The sequence below is a fragment of the Ochotona curzoniae genome, unplaced genomic scaffold (genome assembly GCF_017591425.1).
Source record: "Ochotona curzoniae isolate NIBS_2020 unplaced genomic scaffold, NIBS_Ocur_1.0 contig_4105, whole genome shotgun sequence".
Classification (NCBI taxonomy): Eukaryota; Metazoa; Chordata; class Mammalia; order Lagomorpha; family Ochotonidae; genus Ochotona; species Ochotona curzoniae.
In genome coordinates this window covers 10,765,001-10,788,588 of record NW_024466129.1, presented here as the reverse complement: position 1 = coordinate 10,788,588, position 23,588 = coordinate 10,765,001, and the positions used below count along the sequence as shown (strand labels likewise).

General features: G+C 46.0%; 1 protein-coding gene across 1 annotated transcript in view; it reads right to left on the bottom strand.

Moving 5' to 3' along the window:
- Positions 1 to 6,071: 6,071 nt before the first annotated feature.
- CNPY1 (canopy FGF signaling regulator 1) overlaps positions 6,072 to 23,588 on the bottom strand; it is a 35,618-nt gene continuing 18,101 nt past the window's right edge. Inside the window, exons 2-4 of the mRNA XM_040984242.1 lie at positions 11,743 to 11,946; positions 9,910 to 10,006; positions 6,072 to 6,248 (exon numbers count right to left, since the gene is read on the bottom strand). Coding sequence (XP_040840176.1) covers positions 6,211 to 6,248; positions 9,910 to 10,006; positions 11,743 to 11,946 — 339 coding nt within the window. The 3' untranslated portion in view covers positions 6,072 to 6,210. The remainder of the gene's footprint in view (positions 6,249 to 9,909; positions 10,007 to 11,742; positions 11,947 to 23,588) is intronic.

Below are 23,588 nucleotides of genomic sequence, written 5' to 3'. Positions count from 1 at the left end.
GAGCAGCCACCTCTCGGAGATCACAGTCCCTGTCCGATCACGCATCTCTGTGCTTGGAGATGCTCACACCTGGTCCGCCCTTGGACACTGTCCCTGTGGCTCCTCCACTCTCCCTTCTCCACTTCCTGCTGGGCTTCTTAAGATACAGGCAAGTATGTCACGAATAACGTCCAGGTGAGTCAGCTCAGAGCCGCAAAGGGGACAGACAGCTCCTTGTGAGGGTGTCAGAGTGTGATGCGTCACAAATTCTGGGTCATGAGCATGCAGTCGGAGCCCTGGACATGGCAGGTTTGGGTGATGGAGCACTAAACAGACAGGAAGCTCAGAGTGCAGGGGCAGTGGCCATCGAGCAATCAACTTCACCCCACACAAACCAATGAGACGCCATGATTTCCTGATGTGACTCACCATCCCTCCTCTCCCTGTCCAGGGGAGGGAGATGCTGGACCAGTTCCCTTGAGCCTCATGCCAGTTCTCTCGATCTCTCTCTCTCTCTCTCTCAGGAGGCTGCAAGAGAGGTCACCTTCAGACCCCTTTCTAGGAAGTCTTTCTCTGGGTCGGCAGGGCATATTGACAGTGAAGCTCAGCTCTACGTGGCCACTCCCAGCAAAGAGCCCTGAGCTGTGCTTGGGGCTCTCCGAGATACAAATCGATGTGAGAATAAATGGGAAGGAGACGTTAGCCCAGTGCTGTGCCCTCAGATAAGGCTTTGTATGAGTCTCCCTCCTGCCACAGTCACTCCTTTGGGATCCATATTGACCTGGGAAGGACAGCCTGTGCTCAAGGGCACAGGCCAGTCAGAGCGGGGGCGGGGGAGCGGGGGTTAGGGGCGTGGGCAGCAAGGGAATCCCAGCCCCACAAACAAAGGGGCAGCCAATGGCCCTTCCCCTTACCGCTTACCGTGCCCCCGCCCCCTGGCCAGGTTGGCCAGCAGGGAGCTGGATGACCAGAGCATCCTGCATCCTGCGCAGGCAGAGCTGCGGTGTGGGGCCACCCCGGACCTGCTCCTTCCGCACTGTGCAAGGCAGTTGGTACCACTGTTACTTAACACTGCTTCAGCACACACGAGGTAACACCCACCATCGGGGATTAAATCACCAGGAACGAAGGGAAAAGATGAGAGCTAGAGAGACGAAGGTTTTCCTGGATTGGGAGACTTAAGAATCATGCAGGGGGAGGAAAAACATCTCCAGAAATAAAAAGAAAAGGCTTATTTCTGAAGCCTCAGGTATCACGCCATGTAGCAGGGAGAAACAAGTATCTTTCATTTGGCTTTGTTGAAAGGTAGTGGAGACCCAGGCTGCTCCAAATTGCCCAGCCCTTCCTCCCGACCCCAAGGCTTCTCTGTCTACAATAAGACCTTGCAACAGTGCCAATGCGTGTCCTCAAAGACACTGGGCCTTTTTTGGTGCAAATCATAAAACATATTCACAGGCATGTCTGGCCCAAATAATGGAGTCAAGAGCTCTTTAGGCTGGGTTTGTGCTCCCAAAATGGGCCCATGTGACAGTACCCACCCAGTACACAAAATGGAGCTAATTTGCAATATCTCTTGTTCACCATTTGGGTGTACTGCTTCTCTCTCTCTCTCTCTCTCTCACACACACACACACACACACACACACACACACGATCCTTTCATCTGGGGACATTAATATTTAATCATGGCTTTGATTGCATATAAAGACAGTTCAAGGATATATATTTCTACCTAAATGCCTAATAATTTAATAACATTTATTGAATCTGCACTTGAATTAGACTCTGCTTTGTTTCAATACCCTGGTTGCATTAAACAGGGTCGATTTTTAATAGAGACCACATAGTCTATTTTTTGGTTCTCCACTTACTTCTACAAGCCACAGGGCATGAAGGGGCTTCACCAGTGCCCGTGATGAAGCATGCAGAACCATAAGGAGTCTTTCCATCAGACAGTGAACATCACCTGGTCGGCACCCCCCTATCGACAGTGGTACACCTCCAGGATCACAGTCCCCCTTCTGCGCTGGTCTCAGAGAAGAAGCTATGGAGAGAGTTCCATCGTGCAGAAAGCTCCCGGGAGGCAAGTCAGGAGTCCACTCCAGCCCCTTAGATGCCGAACTTGCTTCTGATAAAGTTTGACATTAGCATTGTTGCTATAACTTATTTCCAGAGCCTTTCCAAGTCTTAGCCACGCGTACTTGGGCATGATGTTGGGTAACTCCACTCCACAACACGCACCCTGCAGATATAGGTGCTTTGATGCTCCTGAGAGGAGAAGCAAGTTACTAGAGGCCGTCCCAGTTCTGAGTCCTGGTGACACCTGCCTCCAAGGTGCAGCAAGGACTAGCCGTGTGACCCACCTGCGGTCCCCAGCTCTGGGGTGGGGGGCATAGCACTGTCTGCTTCAGCGTGTCTTACCGCTTGAGCTTTGACTTGCTGGTCTCGTGTTTTAGGAGATGCAACCCGGATGTTCAGGCTTCTTGCAATCTGTGTCTTATTGTAATAAGGACACAGTGGAATCTCCTATATTTGTAGTGTAGCCTCATAGTGCTTCTGTTTTCCAGCAACTTCTTCATAGGTTAAGTATGTCGTGTGTGAGTGAGTGAGTGTGTGTGTGTGTTCTCAGATGCATTTTGCTATGGTGGAGTACAATATTTTCCATCTGTTACAACTTAGAGAATCTTTTTTCTTTTGTAGAAATCTTGAGATAATGCTTCAAGATGGGGAGCATATGATAGTTTATTTTCTTTTAAAGAATTTAAAAAAATTCCAGACACTCGATTCTGAGATGCTTGCTCATTTCCCTATGTTCCTATTTTGTTCATACCTAGGCATGTGTGTGTGTTTGTATCTTTGGATCTGAGTTCCTTTCGGTCTGGCCCTTATTCCCAGATCTTCTCAGAAAACCCAGAAGAGTAGAGACTTTATCTGATATTTCAGCCCCCCTACTTTAAAAACTTTCCATTTTAAGTAAAGCATTATTTTGCCAGTGATGACTGCGGGCATCTAGCCATGATCCTCTTTGCCTAGGACACCCCGTGGGGGTGGACCTCTTGGCGGTCCCTCTCCTGCTTGGGAAGCTGGCAGAAGGGGAATGTACAGCAAGCAAAACTCCAGGAGACAATAGTACCCTTCCCTGCATCCTTTCCTACTTAATTCAGGATGCTGAATTCCCACAATTTCTATGTTTTAATTTAACTTATTGGACTTGATCTTTTTATCTACTTAGTTCCGTGTTTTTAAAACACACAACCTGGGAAGACTCAGAAATTTATAAAAGAATTAAATGATAGGTAGAGAATCATAATAAAAATGCACTTGTACCTAACAGGTGTATCTTTAATGGGATAATACACCATAATTGTTCATTGTATCTGGGCAGTATCACACCACACAATAAGTGGGTGTCAGCTCATTTAAAGTTAGCACGTAAATTTGTATCAAGCTTTAAAACAGATCACAACATCACATCAAACAAGGACCTTTTTCTCCTTGCAATTTGAATTTTATGATGGATAGATGTCTTAAGTTTTTTAAAATTTAAATGATTTCATATATGAATAAAGATCAACCTAAGCTGAGAAATAGGTATAAAAAAATACAACCAGCTATTGACTTTCTCCCTTTCTCTCTCTCTCTCTTTTTTAGGGCTTGTCTCAGTAAATAAAGTATTGATCTTTCCCGTTTGGGACTTGGGCTCAATTCCACTCTCTACTTCTCAGTGAAATGGATTCAGTGGTTTGGGCAGCTTTTTCTTTTAACAAACAGTAACCCAAGAACAAAAATGAAGCCATTCACCTTAGCCAATTCGCTCTTTATTTTGTTGTTGTTGTGAGTCAGGTGCATACATGTCTTCCACGAGTCCCAAACAAACCCTCCAGCCTCAAATGCATCTTTTCTCCTTATAATTTTAATAAGCATCACGCACACACAATAACCCACCCTACACACCACAACCCACCCTATTTCCCCAGGAATTTTTTTCCAGCCTAGAATTAAATAAGACTTCTCTCTCACACCCAGTGTGTTTTCTTGGTTTTATATTCTGGCTTTTTCGTTTCATTTTTGGCCTTGGTTAGCAAACACCACGGAGAGGGCAGGTATGCGGTAAGGAGGGATGCTACAGGACGCAGTGGTTCTATCTCAAGATTGTTCATTAGCAAAAACAACACAGCCTGGCCAGGACCCCAGTGGGAGAGTAGAAATCACTGCAATCTAAGAAATCCAGTGGCTTGGGTGTTACCATTCACATTTCACTCCGTAAGCTACACGTATCTACAAGAGTTCAGCAAGTTTGGTTTGACCAAAAAAAAAAAAAAAAAAAAAAGGAAAAATAGACAACTCATAAATAGCAAAAATCTTGGAAGCCACAAGAGGACTTTCACTGGAAAATCCAAGAACATTTTTTGAAAAGTATATTTAACCAAACTTCCATATTTGCTCTTAGACTCAACATGCCCAATTCTTTCCAATCAAAAGAATTTGATTTCCAACCCGCCAACCCCCAATGAGTACACGGCCTTCCTCCCTGTGTCTATGGCGGCTATTAACAGGAGCTCCCATCTTCTCCACTTCCATGGTGTTCCTGAGGCCAACACCCAGGCATTTTGACTGCTTACCCAGGAGAGCCTGAAAAAAGTGCAGGAATACTTCTGCAAATATAACTGCGTCATTTTCCCCTACCTGGAAGCCAACTGAGAGCCACACTTTCCTATTCAGAGCATTTACTATGGAACCCTGAGCAAGAAGCTCTTTATGATTTGCTATTTCAAATGTCAAATTTATCTGAAGTAGCTAAATCTACACAAACACATAGGGTACCAATTTTATTACCTTACTGGAAAGTGATGCTAATTATCCTTAAACACCATTTCTGTTTTCTGTCAGCGAGAAAGCAGATTCATTAAGTTATGGAAGATCTGTAATATATTTCACCAGCTAGAGAAAGTCACCAAAAAAGAATATTTTCTCAATTTTTCCCATACATGACATGAGCCAAAATATCTGACTCTCAGTAAGGGTTGGGGAAGGAGAAAAATGGCAACTATTTCCTCTTAATTTGATATATTTTCCTGAATTTAGCAGTCATTTCCTGCTCCAGATTAGTTGGGAGTTTTGAACAATGTACTTTCTGAGCGATTATGAACTAGGACAGCAAAGTTTTACCTCTTTGGGACCAGAATGTACGTCAATCTGCTCATTGAAGTCTCGCTGACAATAAGAAATTCTTTTTAAAAGCCAGTGTGGGCCCTGACATTTTGAATAAAGTCTAATTCCATTGGATGCAAATGAGACAGAAACAATGAAATGTTCAAGAGTGACCATTACTACACTGTGTGTATTACACTCTGGGTGGTCAAAAGGTGATCTCCCACCGTGTCCCAACCTCCCCTTCCAGCTGCACCTCTCCAAAACACATTCTTATAGAAGAAGGCGATTCAGCAGTAAACGCTATACACCAAAGGCTAGCCAACGGTCTTTACAATTAAAAGAAAAAACAAACAACAACAGCAACAACAACAACAACAACAACAAAAAAACACAGGAATTTGCAATAAAACCAGACCACTGGCGTCACCTTTCAACGCACAGAATCATCCAGAATCATCTTACTCAATCCCTGGGATCCAGAAGGCATGTTTAAGAGCAGACAGTGAAGTGCTGTTTACTATGAAAATATCCATTATTTTTTTAAGGTATTTTACCCAATTTTCGAGATGATATTTTTAAACTCATGGTTTCTAGAAATTTAAATTTCATCACAGCCCAGAAGACTGAATTTGGAATTTGTTAAAATATATGTCCTTCAATAAAAGGCCAATAAAATATTTAAGAAATCAAATTCTCACCAAATAATGCATGACATTAGCATAAAGGCAAAAATATTTACCGGAAAATATACAGCACACATTATGAAATCTCCCTTTAGATTATGAAATGTTTTCTTTCCCCCTCACTACCATATTGCATGCTTTATTGTAAGCCTGTTTCTAATAAAATCTAAGATAATTTCAGTTTTATATGTTCTCAGCCTCACCTACAGAAAGTCAAGGTTTGTTATGGTGCCAAAGAACAGATTTTCAAAAAATGATCACCCATGAGCCAAACATGGCGCAAATAAAAGACAATTTTTTCTGTATCATGACAGACAACATGCAAACATAAAAGGCACACTTGGACCTTGGGGGATGTGATTTTTTCCTCTTTGGAACAAGTGGCACGACTTTGCTAGAGTTCAGTATCGTTAGCAGAAGTTTCACACAGACCTGGCAAAAGAAATTTTGATAGCATCACTATCGCATTAAATATCAACCCATCTACATCACTTACTTCAAAACTGCCTTCTGCAGGAACACTTTTAAAAATGAACTTTATTATAGAAACTTCCAAATACACACAAAAACAGAAAGAAGGGTTTAATCTACTTCCTTGTATCTGGAACCCAAATTCAACAACAATCATTCTTGCTAGTTTCTTCCGGTATTTTTTGGCTAGACTATTTTCAAAGCAAGGCCAAGGATTGTGTCATTTCATCCATGGCTGTGGGAGTATTTAAAGATCTGTGCAGAAATATCTGGCATTTCACAGAAGGACAGAGAAACAGCCGGATACTCCAACACACTCTAGTTTCTCAATTGAAAGCAGTTAATGCCAACTCAGAAAGAAGGTGGATTATTTAGCCACATAATTCACTGAACATATGCTTGCCTTTCAAACTATTTCATACATAAGAACGTGGCATCCTCACGAGTGAGAGCATCTACACAAGAAAGGTAAAGATACTTTTACTTTAAATGTAGATCAAATATTATTAGATATCGGATGCCTTACTCCATATGCTTTCACGGCAAATTTTTTAGTTATGGACTTAAAATCTGATATCAAAGAAGTGCTAAATACAGGGATATTTCCGTTGTTTTATTGAACAAAAACCTCCACCAATGAAAGCATCCAGTGCACTCCTTTCCACCCTGAGTGATATATATTCTGCTTACTCATGATCTAAAATCGTATTACAATTTTGGCCATTTGGCCTCCCAAGAACTCAAGAGAACAATCTGGAAAAACCTAGGTTATATAACACAACATATTCCACCAGGAAAATCTAATGAAGTTACTTTTATGGTTTTGCCTAGAAAAAAAAAAAAAAAAAGAACGTATGAAGAACATCTTCTGAGACTCTTATCTCACACTCCAGGAATAGATTATAGCTGGCTCCTTTCATTCTAACCAGTGAATAAAATTTCAGGGGCACCTGCAGATCCATCTGCAATCCTACCCCTGAGGTTTTTTCCACTCACCGTAAAGATGACACATTATGCTATGAAAATATCACTGATGTGTTGTTTTCAAATCCAGACACAGTCACCTTAAATTTGATGCATTGTTTTCTTAGCTATTTCCATTATTTTTGTGTGTGAATATTGGAAGCTTAATGTTTTTGAGGCTTGTGTCTTCATCTACTCATATGTAATTATTATAAATAAAGTCAAATGCGTTTGACAGAAAAAGTCACATTCACACATACCCGAAGCCTATATGAAAGCTGGTCAGAAGCTAAACCGCCAATCAGATCTCGGGTTCTACCAAAAGCAAAAATTATTTTCTAAAGAACTATTTATTTCCCTTAAAGCAATACGTGATGACTTCGACAGTTCTCCATAGAACGTTTTGCACGCAGTATACACTCAGTATATAGTAGTTACTGCTGTATAACAAATTTCACATGTACAACATCATATCTCTAAATGATCGGCTAACTTACAGAAAGCATGTTATACACTATTGCTGCTGTATAAAATAGAACAAGACGCAGTGTTTTCTTTACAAAACAGAGTACAGCTGTCACAGTCTTGTAGGAGACTTCCTGCTTTTGTATTTGAGATCATGTTTGAATGCATCTGGGTTTTTTTTTCTATGATACCCACATCTCATCTTCTACACAGTTGTCTGAAACCGCCCCCGTGTGCTACGCTGTGCCCCCTTTGCTGCAAGCACTCACTGGGATTGTTCGGTTTTGTTTAAACCACTGATGTGCTGTTGAGCTTTTCTGGCAAAGCTTAAACACAGAACTCGCTGTTTGTATCACGAAGCAGATTTTTCTCCAACAGCGGGTGCTGAAGGAGAGGGATCTAGCATCTTGTAGAATTAATTCTCATTTAAGTCAAGAGCGGCTGAGAATACCCGTCCAAAAAATGTTTCTTGAAGAAATGCAGCAGGAAAGAACTTGCTCACTTCCCACCAGGCAGCCATGGGACAGTGTGATCATTCCACTCCTGATAGTGCTGTGTACGGCCATCAGGACCTGCTCAGTTTTTTTTTTTTAATTTTAACATTAATTCAGATCTATGCAATCACGTGTCATTGTATACTAGCAATACTGCTAGTATTTTTCCCAAGGCAAAATTTGATCTCTAAGTTTAAATCTGCACAAAGACTGAGAGAGGCGGTTCCTATTACTGAATTTAAGTCAAATGGCTGAACTTGGGGACAAAGTTTTTCCCTGGAATTTGAGAGTGATCACTACGATATACAGTTGGTGGAACCAAGTTTTTCCGGAACATTCGAATGAATGCTTACACAGCTGCCTATCTCATACAAATGCTCCATAAGGGGATAAAACAGGAAAACAACTATTTCAAATACTGTTTTACATGTTTTTTTGGCTTATATTATTAAGGCATATATATGGCTCTGAATTGTTTGAAAAACTTGAAAAAAAAAAACCCCACTTTCTTTAGAAAGTTGCAGCTATGTGAATTTCAGACCTTCCCACGTTATATGTCCACTATCGAAGGGGAAAAAGCCCTCAAACATCTGAATAGCACTGTAATTTCTCTGCCTTCTGGAAACCACCACTAAACACAGATTTTGAACAGAAAATCTCAAGGACTCAAAGTAAGGAAAACTACAACAGCTCCAGTCTTGGGGGATTTGAGCTCTCCTGCTTGGTCCCTTTTGAGGGCCGTGCTTACAAACTACATCAAGTTTCACGCTGTGGACCCAGTGGCAGTGAGCCGGATACAGCGTGTGCTGCTGGCTGCCTGAGATTTTGTCTTATACAGCTGTTAAATGCCCAAGGGCTCAAGCTTTCAAATACCCACGTGGCTTTCAAATACCCCACTTGCTTTCTCAAAGCCTAAAATCATGGCCTCCACGTCCCTCCATTTGTTCTCTTCCCAAAGAACACACCAAAGGTGGTACAGTGGTGCTACGGCCTGTATCATCACTCAGATAGGAAAAGGATGCTCCTGATGGCTGTTTGTGTGGGAGGACCAGGGCTGGTGGCTTTAAGTTAGTCTCCAACAAACAGAACTCTGCCCTCCTCACCCAGCTTATCGTCCCTGGGAGCCAGTGCCTGAGTCTCTGAACCTATGCTCAAGAGTGCAGAGCAAGTCTTATTTCTCACCCATGCGGGCCAGAAGGTACTGTTTTTCTTTTAAGAAATAGATGGTCTGAGCAAAGAGACCTGAAAAAAAATTGCAGCAAGTCCCACCTCCACAGTAACAAGACAAATCTTCCAGAAATTTTCTTACAAAACAAAAACCCTACCTGTTGCTCCAAAGAGATTCTGCTTTTGGGGGCTCAGGATAGGAGATCCCAACCTCTAAAGTTCTTGTTCGTATTCTAAGTACTTTGGATTCATTCAACTCTGAGCCAGATAGGGCCTTGCATGGCTGGAAAGGCAGTGCATTGGAGTCACTGGGGCAGGGAAGCGCAAGGAGGGAAAGCTATGGATGCCTGTGGTTTCTGGGGACCTACAGTGTCTAGTTTGGGATTCAGTGGAGACGGCAGAAGCCTGCGTCAGAGCCGGCAGTGGAGAGGCTCCCGGCTGCCAACAAGGTGCTGCGAGGCTGAGTGAGAGAGAGAGAGAGAGAGAGAGAGGGCGAGCGAGGGAGGGAGCACATGTTACATCAGACACACTACCTGATTTTTCACTGCACAGCTTGTCAGCCAGGTCGTGTGCCTCCTGGGCGATAAGTGCGAATATTTCATCTTCATACTCTTCTATTATAGTTTCACACTGCAGAAACATAATAACAACACGTGTGGGTGGATAGAGGCTTGCAGGCCACCTTGTTAGGAGGGACTTATAGCAACATTTTGTCAGCTAAAAATACCACATCACAGAAGCAAGGTGGTCTGTTTTTCTAAGCGCTGTGTATCCCGACGCCCCTTGCCTTGGATTAACCCTCCTCCCAGCGTGCTAATTGCATCATTTTCCTGGGACTTCACCAAGGAAAAGATAGGAGGAGGAAGGGAACTGCCTTTAAGCTTTTGTTCCACTCCCTCCAACTGGCATGTAATGAGCTGAAATGAACTGAAGTGAGCTGAAGAACTCTCCGTTTCCTATGCTTTTCAACATTTTTAAAGAACCGTTTCCTCGAAATAGTTAAAGCGCTTTCCCCGGGATTTAACATAATAATCCATTTTGTGGTTTCAAAGTGTGAAAACAATTAAGTCCTTCTCAGCAATGCAAACAAATACATTTCTAACTTCCCCGTGAAGATCTTGCAGGAACAGGTTTAGGCAAATTTCTTTTCATCCCAATGAGAAGCCCCACCAAAATTTCACTTGGGAGTGTGGGGAGAAGTCAGAACCTCAAAGAAGAGAGACCCTGAATTGTTCTGCCTAACATCTTCACTTCTAACTGGAGTGCGTTCCTGGCTCAAGGAGTGGTGCGGCCACTCTGGGCAGTTCTGAAGGTCCTGGGGGGACACTCAGCAGGTCCTGAAGAGCATTGTTTTCTCAGGTCAAGAAGAGAACATCTGATGATTACACTTGATCTTAGCCAAAAGGCCGAGAAGCGATGTCGTCTGTCTCGGGATTACAAATGGCATTTTGTGATACTGAAACTGCACCCTGAATGTGTGTCTTGAAAACCTGCAAGACACACGCACACTCGCTCACGAGCAGCCCCACTTCATGGCTCCTCAACCCTCAGTGACCGCCCTTACTTTCCAACTAAAATGAAATCTTCCAAAGTCAGCTAACGCCCTTGGTTCAGGGGTCCAGCAGGCCTCACATTTTGGTCAAAGTACAAACATAGCGCATTTTTTTTACAGTAGGCCTGCCCATCCTTTTATCTGATCCAACAGCATTAAGTGGAATACGTTGCAATATATTTTGCCAGGCATATTTTAGCAAGGCAGAGGCCAGCTTTCACGTAAAATAAACACTTGTCTGGCGGCGGAGGGGAGGGGTACCTCGGCGTTTAGCAAACTATCATACGTAAGCTTTTGTTTAACTAAGTTTGTGCTAGAATACTTGAATTAACCCAGGCGGGGAATTCTCTCTTCCGTGAAGCCTTAGAGGTGAGGGGAAGAATAGTGTCATTCTCTCGCCATCACTTGCCTCTATGTGTTTGAAAACGCCCTTCATCTCAAGTTTGGAGTCGAGCCTGGAAACCACAGCGCCTGACTCCTGATATGGAAAATGGCGAAAGACAAAACAAAACTGCATGCAAACCGCTTTTGAGTCACCAGCCCTTTCCAGAAAATACCGCTCAGTCCCTTCACTGGTCACCAGGAAATGTCGCAGTACTCTGGAGGCTGGAAAGGCAGGGTTAACTACTGTGCAGGGTTAACCCTGTCCAAGCGCTAGGAAAAGACAGCAGATGCCATTTTATCCACGTCCTGGAACTCAGCGAGGGGAAAAGAGCAGCCAACAACCAAAACCCAATCATAACAAAACCATCACAACAACAACAACAAGCCCACTATACCCTCCAGGCTCACAGTCTTTGCGAAGAACGCTTACCGCGAATTTCAACGGTCTGTAGGCATCCGAATAAAAGTAGAACTTTTTAAAGTCTTTGTACACTTTGTCCCCTTTCCTCGGAGCGTATCTCTTGAAAGTTTTCTCCTTGGTCACGGGGTCCTCCTCCAGCTTGTAGTCGTTCATTCGCTCACACACTTTATCCAGGAGGTCGACGAGGAACGCCTCGGACTGGACGAGCGGGATCTGGGCAGGGAGACACGGGGAGGCAACCTGTCTGCGTGCCCCTGCTGCTGTTTCTGAGCCCGTCAAGGCACACACACGGGTACGCACACAGTCCCGGCGGATGCCGACGTTAACGTGTGGTGGACAGAAATGAAAGGGGGGTACACTGTCCTTCCCCAAGTTTCTCCTCTACGGAGACAGAAATAAAAGCATTCATTCAAACCTGAAGCAGCATTTCTGTGTAACATTCGGAAGTGATTGAGCTCGCAAAGTATAAGGTACCGAAAAAGAGGGTTAGAATCGGGGAGAGAGGGGGAGAGAGAGAGAGAGAGAGAGAGAGAGAGAGAGAGAGAGAGACAGAGAGAGAGAGACAGAGAGAGTCTCCTTCATTTAGGAGAAAAGTTTGAAAAGGCAAAAGTTTTGCTCTTCTCGCGCCTCCTCCCGTTGCTGCCAGCTGCCCCGGGCTCAAGTGGAAAAAGGGGTGATGGGATGGCACCTCTCCCAGGCGGCTTCGGTGCAGCTCTCCTTTGGGAACAGCTGGTGCACGTCCCCGTGCGCCCCCTCTCCCTCCGGAATTCCTCAGAGATTCAGCAGGACGCTCTGGCCACCACCTTCGCTCCGGGCGCGGGTCAAACCCTTGGTAACAGAGACAAAAACTTTCTGCGCTGTCTAGACAGGTCAAGGTGCAGAAGGCTGCGTCCCCGCGGCTCCTTCCGGAAGGGGGCGTGGAGCCGCCAAGGGCGCCCGGACCGCGCCGCAGCCCCGCGGCCTTTGCGGGGCTTTTCCCCTCTCCACCCTCTACTGATCAAAGCAGGAAGTTTGCATGACAACCACAGTGAAAGGGGCTGAATCACAAATGAACTCGATTTCGGCAGTGTTGATATATCCAGCTTCCATTGTCCCCTTTCAGTCGCAGTATGAACCCTTCCGGTGCCAACGACCGGGCTACATTCACAGGCGCGCTCGGGGCGCACAAAGGGTCTCCGCGCTTCACCGCCATCTGGCCGCAAATCCGATCCTCCCGAGCGGCGGCATTAACATGAAAGCGCAGGGTGTGTTGGTGGTGGGTTGTGTGTGTGTGTGTGTTTTAATCTAGGTCGCATTATAAATCATGTCAGCGTTACCACCGTCACCCCCCAGTTTCAGGAAAGGATCGACTTTGATACAAGAAAAGCATTTTAAACAGACACAGCCAACAGGATAAGAGTAAGAGAAAGTTACTAAGTACCCAACTGCACCTACCCAGTGTACAGGTGTTGTGATAGGCAAACTTGCCTTGAATTTGATCTGCAACTCTTTGCAAGGCCCTGCATTCCAACCTGAAGATAAATAGTTATTGAATTGTAAAATGCCACATTCATTCACAGAAATACCAAGTGTGTTTTAACAACTCATAAACTCTTTCATTTCTTCTACAACGCCAGCAGCCATGAGCTGCGTTCTCAGTGGCTCAGACTGCACATTGCAAGTACAAGTTGCATTCCGTTTACGCCTTTCAAGCATGGAAAATTGTAACAAAGAATACTTAGGGTAACAAAATGGAAAATGTGCCTAATGAACCAGCAGCAACTAAGGATCAAACATTTATCAATCACTAGGGGGAGAAGTTATAAGATGCAGAAGTAAGTTCTTCAAGATTGCTAATCCAGGCAGATCATGATGGAGTGGTTCGGGGTGTTTTCTGTGATACCTCTGTTTCTGGTATATTCCTTTATCTGATCAATGGAAAATATTTCATAGCTTCTGAGTGTCAACAAGCAATGTTTTAACTTAAAAACAGGGTGGACTGTTTCATTTCAAAATGAGCATTCAAAAAATACTCCTTCTCCCTCTGTCCTTCTCCCCTTCTCCTTCCACCAGAAGAGTAAGCAAACTTCCTGCTTGGGGGGGGGGGGGTTGAAAGTGGAGGAAGGGATGGGAACTGTGACCTGACAAGCACTGGGTCTGGCCCCCCCTAGCAGAGTGCTTCTAAAAGTTAACTGCCACCCCTGCACCAGGCATTTCTTCGGAAGAAGCCACTCCAGAAAGTCATTGCTAAGATTGACCTAAGTTCTGAACTGTGTGCAAAAATTGCTGGCTATGTGTCAGTTTGGAGCAAAAACATGGCGTGAACCTATGAACAGCCACAACTTAAGTTTGGTGAGCCAATGGGTTTACTTCCTGAGTTCTTAAACAGTCCGCTGCAACCCCCCCCCTCCCCGGCCCCCCATGAAAACTTTCCACCTATCAACTGTGCTTTCAAAACAGAATGTGGCATGTTTAAATCCGGCAGAAGAATGCCTATTTCAACGCAAGCATGTTAGAGTGAGGGATCACCGTGTGCATTTTTGTCATTTTTCTAAGTCTGTGAAGGGCAGTTGGCTCTTGGACATAATTAGCTGGTGCTTTGGCATAGAGATGTGTTGCAAGGAGAACATGTCTGGTGTCTGAGAGCTCAGAAGTCACGGTGATGCAGAATAGCCTGAAATGGGGAAAGGGTGACACTGCAGGAAACCAGCAGAGTATCTTTTCTAGGTTTTTTTAAATATTTTGATCTTAGTATACAAAAGCATTTTTTTTTTGAGAAAATACTTGAGAATAAGATTCCTGCGCAGCTTAGCATCTGTCCATCTATGAGAATGTGTGTGGATAGAGTTTAGAACGGTTCCATCAAGCTGAACTCCATTCAGGAAATTTAGATTGTTGCTAAAATGATTGAGCATTCTCCTCTCCCCACCAAAAACAAAAAAAGTGTTTTAAGAGCATATTACATATTAGGACAAGTGGAATCAAACTAAGTCTTTCTAAATGTTAAATAGTATGTAATCAAACAACGCCTATTGTCATCTTTCGAGAAGCTTGCCTCTGCTCCCCTAGAACTGTCTCAGATACCAACCTCATTAAAATCTGAATGAAAAAGACCCATCATGGCGTCAGGAAGAGGAAACCAAGGCACCGGCACACAGGGCTCTTATCTGCCATTGCTTCCGCACCTGGACTCATCGGGTGCAAGTCGGAAACACAATAGTGTTCCACCATCCTTCCATCCAGTCAAAGGAAGTGCCAATTTCGGCCCAGTTTTCAACCTTGCCCACATCTCTGACTTTTGGGTGGGATGTGTCATGGCTCTGTATGTACTACTGCTAAGCTTCCACAAATCATGTTGGGTGAGCAATGGAAGGGGGACAAAGGGTTCCTCATATCCCAAGCCTGAAAAATGGGAAAAAGCAGCAAAAGTTCGAGCCTCTGGCTCCTGTGGAAAACTGGGGCTAAGCAGCTTATGATGGGCAAGTATGACAAGGCTTTAATAACAGTCAATTATAGGATGCTTCCCGCGCTTGTTCATTACTGTGTCTTTGTTAATCTTGTATTAATTTCTTGCTTGATAGATATCACAATCAGGCAAGAATACAATTATGGCACAGTGCACAATTGGACGTGAAACTGTCGCAGCAGATGATCTGTCTGCCATCACAGCCTGGCAGACTCCAAGACATCGCACTCCTCTCTGTGGTTATTTCCAAGTGTCGGTCGGCTAGGAAGCTGGCCTACAGGCTGTTCAATGGCCAAACATTGATTTCACATTATTGCGAAGAGTTTCTTTTGTAACAATCTAATGTAGAAACTTTAAGGGCATTATAGCAAATATTGCATCTAGCGTAGCCGTGAACTTTCCATCCATGAAAATTGCAATCACTGCTGGTGGTAGTTAAAAGTCAATATTTAGAAGGGAAAACCCAAAGTACGTTTGCTCTAGGCTACGACCGAGGAGGAGTGAGTTCAGAAACTCTTGCGTAAGCTGATGAGATATATAATTAGCTTTTATGTTAATTGACTGCTATGAGTTTGTTGTATGACACTTCTTCATATAATATGCAAATAGTACTATCTAGTTTTATTAGATGATATAATTAGAAATCGAAAGGAGCTCATTTTGATAAGGAATAATGAAAATTGATACATTTCCAGGGTTCTGTGTGTCAGGAAAAGGAATTGCTTCAACACTCAACCAGCAAGAGAGATCTTAAGAGCTTTGATTTAGAAACCCAAGAGGAGTCACCATATTATAGGATTCATACTAGTGTTTGTAGTTACTGTTAAAAATAAATAAAATGAATTAAAAAATATATATTTTTAAATATCTATTTACTTATTTGAAAAGTAGAAAAAGATCGTGGTTCACTCTCCAAACAGACACAAACAATCAAAGCAGGACCAGACAGAAGCCGGAGCCAGGAGCTCCCCCATCCGGGTCTTCCTTACAGGTGGCAGGGGCCCGGGGAATTAGGCCATCTTCCACTGCCTTCTGAGGCACATTAACTGGATAGGATGGAAGCATTACAGCTGGGACTAGAACTGGTCCTGTGACATGGGATACCAGCATCCCAAGCAATGGCTTAACCTGCAGTGCCACAAGCTAGTCCCCTAAAAAGAAATTCAGAGAAAGTGTGCCATGGACTTGGCATGATGACCTAGTGACTAAATCCTCACCTTGTAAGCAATGGGATCCCGTATGGGCATGGGTTTATGTCCCAGCTGCTCCACTTCCCATCCAGCTACCTGTTTGTGGCCTGAGGAAGCAGCCAAGGATGGCCCAAAGCTTTGGGAGCCTGCCCCAGTTTCTGGCTTTGGATCAGCTCAGCTCTGGCCATTGCAGCCACTTGGGGAGTGAACCACCAGATGGAAGATTATTCTCTGTGTCTCTCTGTAAATCTGCCTTCCCCAGAAGGAAGAGCCTGCCCCACTTTGCACACTTCGGGTTGTGTTCAGGCCAGCAAGAGTGGAGCAGAATGTGTGACACCTGCCACGCGGCCCCCCTGTGCCCAGGGGATCTGGGGAGGGCAGAACTGCTGTGTAGTTGGGTGCCTGGCTGGAATCCCTAGCTTTGTGTCACAGGCAGGAAGAGCCCACTGAAGAGCACTTAGGGAACGGGGTTCAGGACGAAGACTGCTGGGAGGCAGAGGCGTCCTGCACTGGGGACAGCCTCTTTTCTTCTTCAGATTTATTTATCTATTTGAAAGTCAGAACGAGAGAGAAACAGAGAGACAGAGATCTGCTAGCTGATTTACTCCCCAGGGGGCTGAGACACACATGCTCTGCAATCATTTGCTCCATCCTTTTTCACTTGAAGCTTCTTGGGACAAAGAGGACTCACTCCACGTGCAGGATGCCAGAGAACCACCTGCTGACTGACTGTCCACTGAAACTGGGTGTTCCCTGCGGCAGCTCGAAATTCCAACCCACTCCAGTGGGAGGGAGGCATATGCAAAGAATTCCATTTATTTGGAGGATCCCAGACTTTGTAAGCAGTAGTGGAATGTTGCTAAGGCATTTGCTAGAAGAGTGGGGGGTTTTTTGTTTGTGACACTTTGTCAAATGTTTTTGGATCCATCTTTCGTCATCTAGAACACTAGCTTCGAGAGACACAGAACCCGAGTGTCCAGGGGCTTGCCCGGGAGGCCAACAGGCAGAATCCTTCCTCTTAGAGCATCCCTGCTACATGGCTGTCTTTTTGCATTCCCACTTCCCGCAGCAACACAGCCTGCAAACCCCATGGTCACCACACGCCAGGTGGGAAGACTGAGGCACTGAGAGGGGAGAGCCCATAGGAACTGCTCCACTTCCCATCCAGCTTCCAGTAGCCTAGCAGAGCAGTTGAGGACAGCCCAAAGCCTTGGGACCCTGCACTCACGTGGGAGACCCAGAAGAAGCTTCAGGCTCCTGGCTTCAGATTGGTTTAGCTGCAGCCATTGCCGCCATTTGGGGAGTGAATCAATGGATGAAGTTCTCTCTTTGAGTCTTTCCCTGTCTCTCCTTCTCTCTATAACTCCAACTTTCAAATACAATTTGAAAATAAATCTTAAGATAGCATAGACAAATGACCACGGGCTGCTGGAGACTCCGACATTTGCACAGATGTCAACCCAAATTCAATGAACAGAATGCCCACCCATCCTGTATGCCAGGCACGTCTGTAGAATGATGGATCACCTGGACCCTCACAGCAATCTGATGGAGTGTGGAGCCTTGGTCTCGGGATCTGCCCAAACACCCCGGTTCCACTGGGGCTTCACCTATCAACCAGCTGTGGACTGCATCAGCCGCTGGCCTCGTCCTGCAGCATCCTCTGCTGGGCTATAATCACTGTTAGCCTGGTGTCTCAATTAAAAAAAAAATGTACTTGTTTTTATCTGAAAGACAGAGTGGCAGAGAGAGCAGAAAGGCTGCCATGACCAGAGCTGAGCCAATGCAAAGCTAGGAGCCAGGAGTTTCTTCCCTGTCTCCCATGAGGGAGCAGAGGTCCAAGGACTTGCATCCTCCTCCTCTGCTTTCCCAGGTGATAAACAGGGAGCTGCATTGTAAGAGTAGCAGCTTGGACTTGAATCAGTACCCACACGGGATGCTGGCACTGCAGATGGCAACTCAGGCTGCTCTGTCATGGCACTGGCTCCAAAGTGGCAGGAATTGAAGGAGCATGGAGTGATTTTTGTGCCCTAACTACAGATGGTGAGAGGGAGAGACTCATGTCAGAGTCCTAAGATGAACTGGTCAGCTCTGTGTCAACGTGCCTTGAAATGTTAGCTCTGCCAGTCAGTCTCTGGCTTCCCTTCCCGTCTTCTCAGATTCCAAGAGCTGCACGTGGGCCTCTGGTTCCCGAACAGAGTGCATGCTGTGGGCCTGCAGCTCTGGCTTCTCCTGAGAGCTTGGGAGGGACTCTCCACCACCACTCAAGAAGGGCTGAGCAGTGGGGATTCAGCATGGCTCAAGATGGGGAGGGTGATGGAGAAGAGGAACAGGAGGAGGAGGAAAGCCTGAGTAGGTGTTGTACTTCCCTGGTCACTCGCGTCCAGACATCGTCCTACTGTCGCAGGGTCTCCCTGTGCACAGAGCCCAGCTCAGGGGAAGTTGTAGCCAGCTCATCTAATAGTTCCTTGACTTGGGGACAGGCGAGTGACACCAACATCACTTAAATGACAATAATTCTCCAATGAGGTTCTTTCCCCTTCTGATTCTTTCCTCAGGGTGTGCTCTCAAACGCGGGCTCAGGGGAGATACCCACCATTGCTGTACGTTTCTTGGGTTTCCAGTGAGGTGTAAAACCACTCTCGGTGGGAGAGGGAATTTGGAGAAACGGGTAAGGGAAATCACAAAGCCTATGGAATTGTATCATAAAATGAAACATAAGATTAAAATATTGAAAAAATGCTCTCAGCTAACAAGGAGATATCTACAAGATAAGCACTAAAGCACCTCACAACACAAATACTTGAGTGGCTAGATAACCCACTAAAGAGATTCTCTGAAGAGCAGCAGCCACTGCAAACGCAGCCTGTGTGTTGGGATTCCCTGATTCCTTGGCAACTCAGCCTTTTCACTCGGCCTGCAGCAGAATGTGGGAGGGTAAGGACTGTGACGTCATGCTGATGGCCATGGGGACCATATGGAGATTTGGACATTTCTTAGCACCTCTGGGTCATCTCTCTTTGCTCCACCATATCATCCACTACCACTTTGGTCCCCACTGATGTATTTTTTAAAAGACATTTATTTTAGTTGGAAAGGCAGATATACGAGAGGAGAAGGGACAGAGAAGATCTTCCATCCAATGATTCACTCCCCAGGTGATCGCCATGGCCAGAGCTCAGCCAATCCTAAACCAGGAACCAGGGATGTTGGGGATTTTGATTGTGGAGGCCAAGCACTTTCACTGAACTCCGCAAGAGAGCTCTGTGCTAGAGAGTGGATAGAAACAAAACCAAGTGGAACGTTCTCGTGGCCAGAGCCAGGTGTCTTCCCAGATGGTAGACTGACAAATGGTGGACAAAGAAGCTCATCTAGAAGGGAGGGTCGAGGACAAGCCGTGCCTCCACACATTGAACTTCCATCACTTGTTCAGTTACCTGAGCATCTGCTGTGTGCTAGGCATCGCGCTGGGTATGAGAACACAGCTGCAGACAAAAATCCCACCATTCCAGGATGATAGCCGGGCCTGAAGTCCCCACAGGAAACACATTATGTGGAAGATCCACGGGGGCCACCTGCTTCTCTATGGCCTGAGAACTAAGAGAGGTTTTCCTACTTGTAAAAGGCCAACAAAAGAGCAGATGAATACTATTTCATGACATAAGGCAATCACATGGAATTCCAGTTCTGGCACCCACAAGCCTTGTTCATGATGCCATGTCTGTGTCTGAGTGGGATGGTAGGGACAGAAGATGCCCTCCTGCCTCTGGATTCAGGTGATCACACAGCGTAGTTCCCACCCTGTGCTCCGATGTAATCCCACCCCAGGGTGATGTCATCCTGATTTAGCTCTGTGTGGGATTGCCAACGGCTCCTGCCCTTACTGTATCATCCTCTCTGGACCAATGGTGCATCTCTCCCAGAAGGAGCACCAGTGGTTTTCTACAAGGGCCACATTGCCCCGACAGCAGGACAATCTGCTGCTTCCCATCCCAGGCTCTGCATATTCTCTTGGTGTTGACTGAAGGCTCTCGGGACATACCTTAGGAGAGGAATTTTGCACAAGTTACATGGTCCAGCTCTCCCTATATCCTGGAGAGATGAGTATCCTTATCTTGTGTCCTAGGCCAGGAAACAGAGAGCTCCAGTAACGTGATGATGCAGGGAGCCAGCCTAGGATGTAAGACAGATGTGCCAGGCCACGCCTTTACCCTTAACCTTGCACAACAGGCTCCGTGATTGACACAGCCAATGCCCATGACTTCATTTCCTCTTGGCCTGGCTCTCCTCCTTCTGTTAGGGATCCCTCCCAGATGAAATGGCCTGCTGGGCCTTCCTGGCCCCAGATGCATGCACGATAGCGCTACCTAGTGGTCCTGCAAGGAGTCTCCATTCTACTCCAGTTCTTCCCACTGGATTGGCATCCCCACCCTACTTACCAGGCGTGGGGGTGGGAGGAAACAGCCTCCAGGAGAGACGCTCACTTGCCCAAGATCACAAAGCGAATGTGTAGTCTGAAGCCACAAGGCGAAACAATTCGTTTTGAATCAAAAATCCTTCTATGAGTGGCAGGGCCAGAAGGCCACACGCTCTCATATGTGTCTTCATGGACGGTGCCAGATACCTCAGGGGGATTTTTAGGCTGTCCCTACGGCACACTCCTCCTGTCTGGCACACAGCAGGTGCCCCAAAATCACGGGTCCTAGACAAATCATGGAACTCGGCATCACTTCCCACTGTATGAATTATGGAAAGAGCTACTTGGCAACAACCAGGCTCCTTAACTCCGGGTGCCCTTTATGTGGGTTGCCTGATGCCCACTGTAACTCCCAGCTCCTTTAGTCCTAGGGGAGGGGAAACAATGGCAATCCTCTAAATGAACCCCCATTGTCCTCCACTCTCTACCTGATTTGTGGACCCAAACAGTTCTTATTCAGCAGAATTAACACAGCTAGGGATTTATTGAGGGTAAGCTATGCCAGACAGTTTTAACAGCTTGTATAGAGTGTGACAGAATTATAGAATCTGAGGTTAGAGGCATTATATATTTAGACTTTTGGGCAGCCCCCAAACCAGGCTTGCAAAATCACTGTTGCCAAGTGGTCAGAACCAGTCTAGATGAAAACAGTCTCACGTCCCTGGAAACTGACTCAAAGATCAGAGACAAAGGATGAATGATATTCAATTGTGCGTCCAGATGGGAACCTGGAATGGTGGGGGAAGGGAGCCATGTTTTGGGAAGGGCCATAAAGGTCAAGGTTAGGGTTCGTTTCCCATAACATCTTCATTATTGATCTGGGGAAGAGGTTATGCTGCTGGGGCTGTGCGAGAGGGTGGGGAGCGCCAGCCCCACAAGGCAGCCCTTAGCCTTTTGCTGTTTAACAAGCAGCCAAACACAAAGAGGCTGTGGGAAGACAGAGGCTGAACTGGGTGGGTGTTTCTGGCTGCTGCCAGCTGAGAGCAACTCAGAGAAGGCTCAGGGGGAGAGGAGTCCGCTCGGCCTCACGGAATCCCAGGCAGAAAGCTCCAGAGTTGCCCAACTGCAGTGCCTGTCCCGGCTGAGCTATGTCCCCCAGGGTGTGTTGCTCAGGGCCTGACCAGTGGGACCAATGAGTGTGCACTTATTGGGAAAAAAAGGGTCTTTGCAGGTGCAATGAGTGGAGGTGAGTACTACTCCATGGTGATCTGCGCTACACCAGGGTTTGTGGACAGAGATGCATAGGAGGAAGGTGGTTGGGTGATGCCAGAGGCAGAGCCTGTGGCCGTGCAGCACTAGGAATGTCAGGCTACCCGGTTAGCACTGCAGTGATGAGCCACACAACAGACTTTCCCGGCAACCCCTTGGTCTTGGGGACTTCCTGGGGAAGTTTCTAGTGGAACCTTATTTGCAGCCCTTTCATGACTCAGTCCCAGGGAACAATACAAGCCAGAGTTTAGAAATGACCTGGACCCCCAAGGATCCCAGCTACTAGCCCAGGAACTGTGGACTGGGGCCCTCGGAGTAGCCGCCTGGCCCCTCAGGATATGAGCGCCAGCACACGGGATTTGTCTGCTTCAGGGCCCAGGGTGGTCGGCAGCACCTAGGACAGCAGTTGGCTTGTCGCAGTCACATCCTGTGTTTGAATTTGTGGAATGAAACGCATGCATTGCCAGCATTTTGTTAATTAACCTTAATTCTGTGCTAAGCTACTATAATCTTTAATTCTCTCCCATCATTTCACATCCTCTGCCATTTGTTAATTTTATCTGCTCAGGAGTATTGAAGCATCTGTTTTATTTGTTCTCCCTGAGGCAATTATTCTTTATGCCCAAATGCTAAATGCAATGTCTTGCCTTTAAAAAAAAAAAAAGCAATGTATTTGTTTATCGGAAAGGCAGAGAGAATCTTGCTTCCTTTGGCTTGCTCCCCAAACACTTAAAGCAGCCTGGGCTGGGCCAGCTTGAAGTCAGAAGCTCAGAATGCAATCCCGGTCTCACACATGCAGGGACCCAAGCATTTTTACTTTTCTCTGTTCTCCAGCCACTGTCCCTTGGGACCCGGTTGCTTGAGCCATCACCTGTCTGTCTCCCCGAGTGTGCATCAGCAGGAAGGCAGACTTGGAAGCGGAGCTGGGATGAAGCTAGGCACTCAGATCTCGAATGCATCCCACGGAGCATCCTCATCACTGCACTGCACTGTCCCAGCAGCTCCTTTCCTGTCCTGCTGAGCCAGGGCTCTGTTTTCCTGGAGAAAGTCTGTGACTATCTTTGTCTTAGTCTCTTGGGGTTGTCTTCATCAAATCCCACAGACTGGGAGCTTAGGTGACAGCAATGTACTTTCTCACCGAACTGGAGGCTGGAATGCCTTGATCCAGGCATACCCAAGCACTCTCTTCCTGTCTTGCCAACTGTGGCCTCCACACAATAGCCAAGTGCGGCACGGAGAGTGAGAGCAAGCTAGCACCCACATTCTGGAGTCTCTTCCGCTCTTCTAAGGATACCACCAGTCTGTTGGATCAGGCTGCACAACGTCTTGTTTGGCCTTGGATCACCGCCTTAAAGGCCCCCTCCTCCAGGCAGCCCCATGAGGAGTTAGGATTTCACCACGTGAATTTTAGAGGCCACGCTGCAGCTCATTACATAAGGACAGAATTTAAACTTGTTTAGCATTTTCACATTCTTCAGGAAATACGTATATACTGCATGGCATGACTTCATTGTTATTTTAAAATGATGGGGAG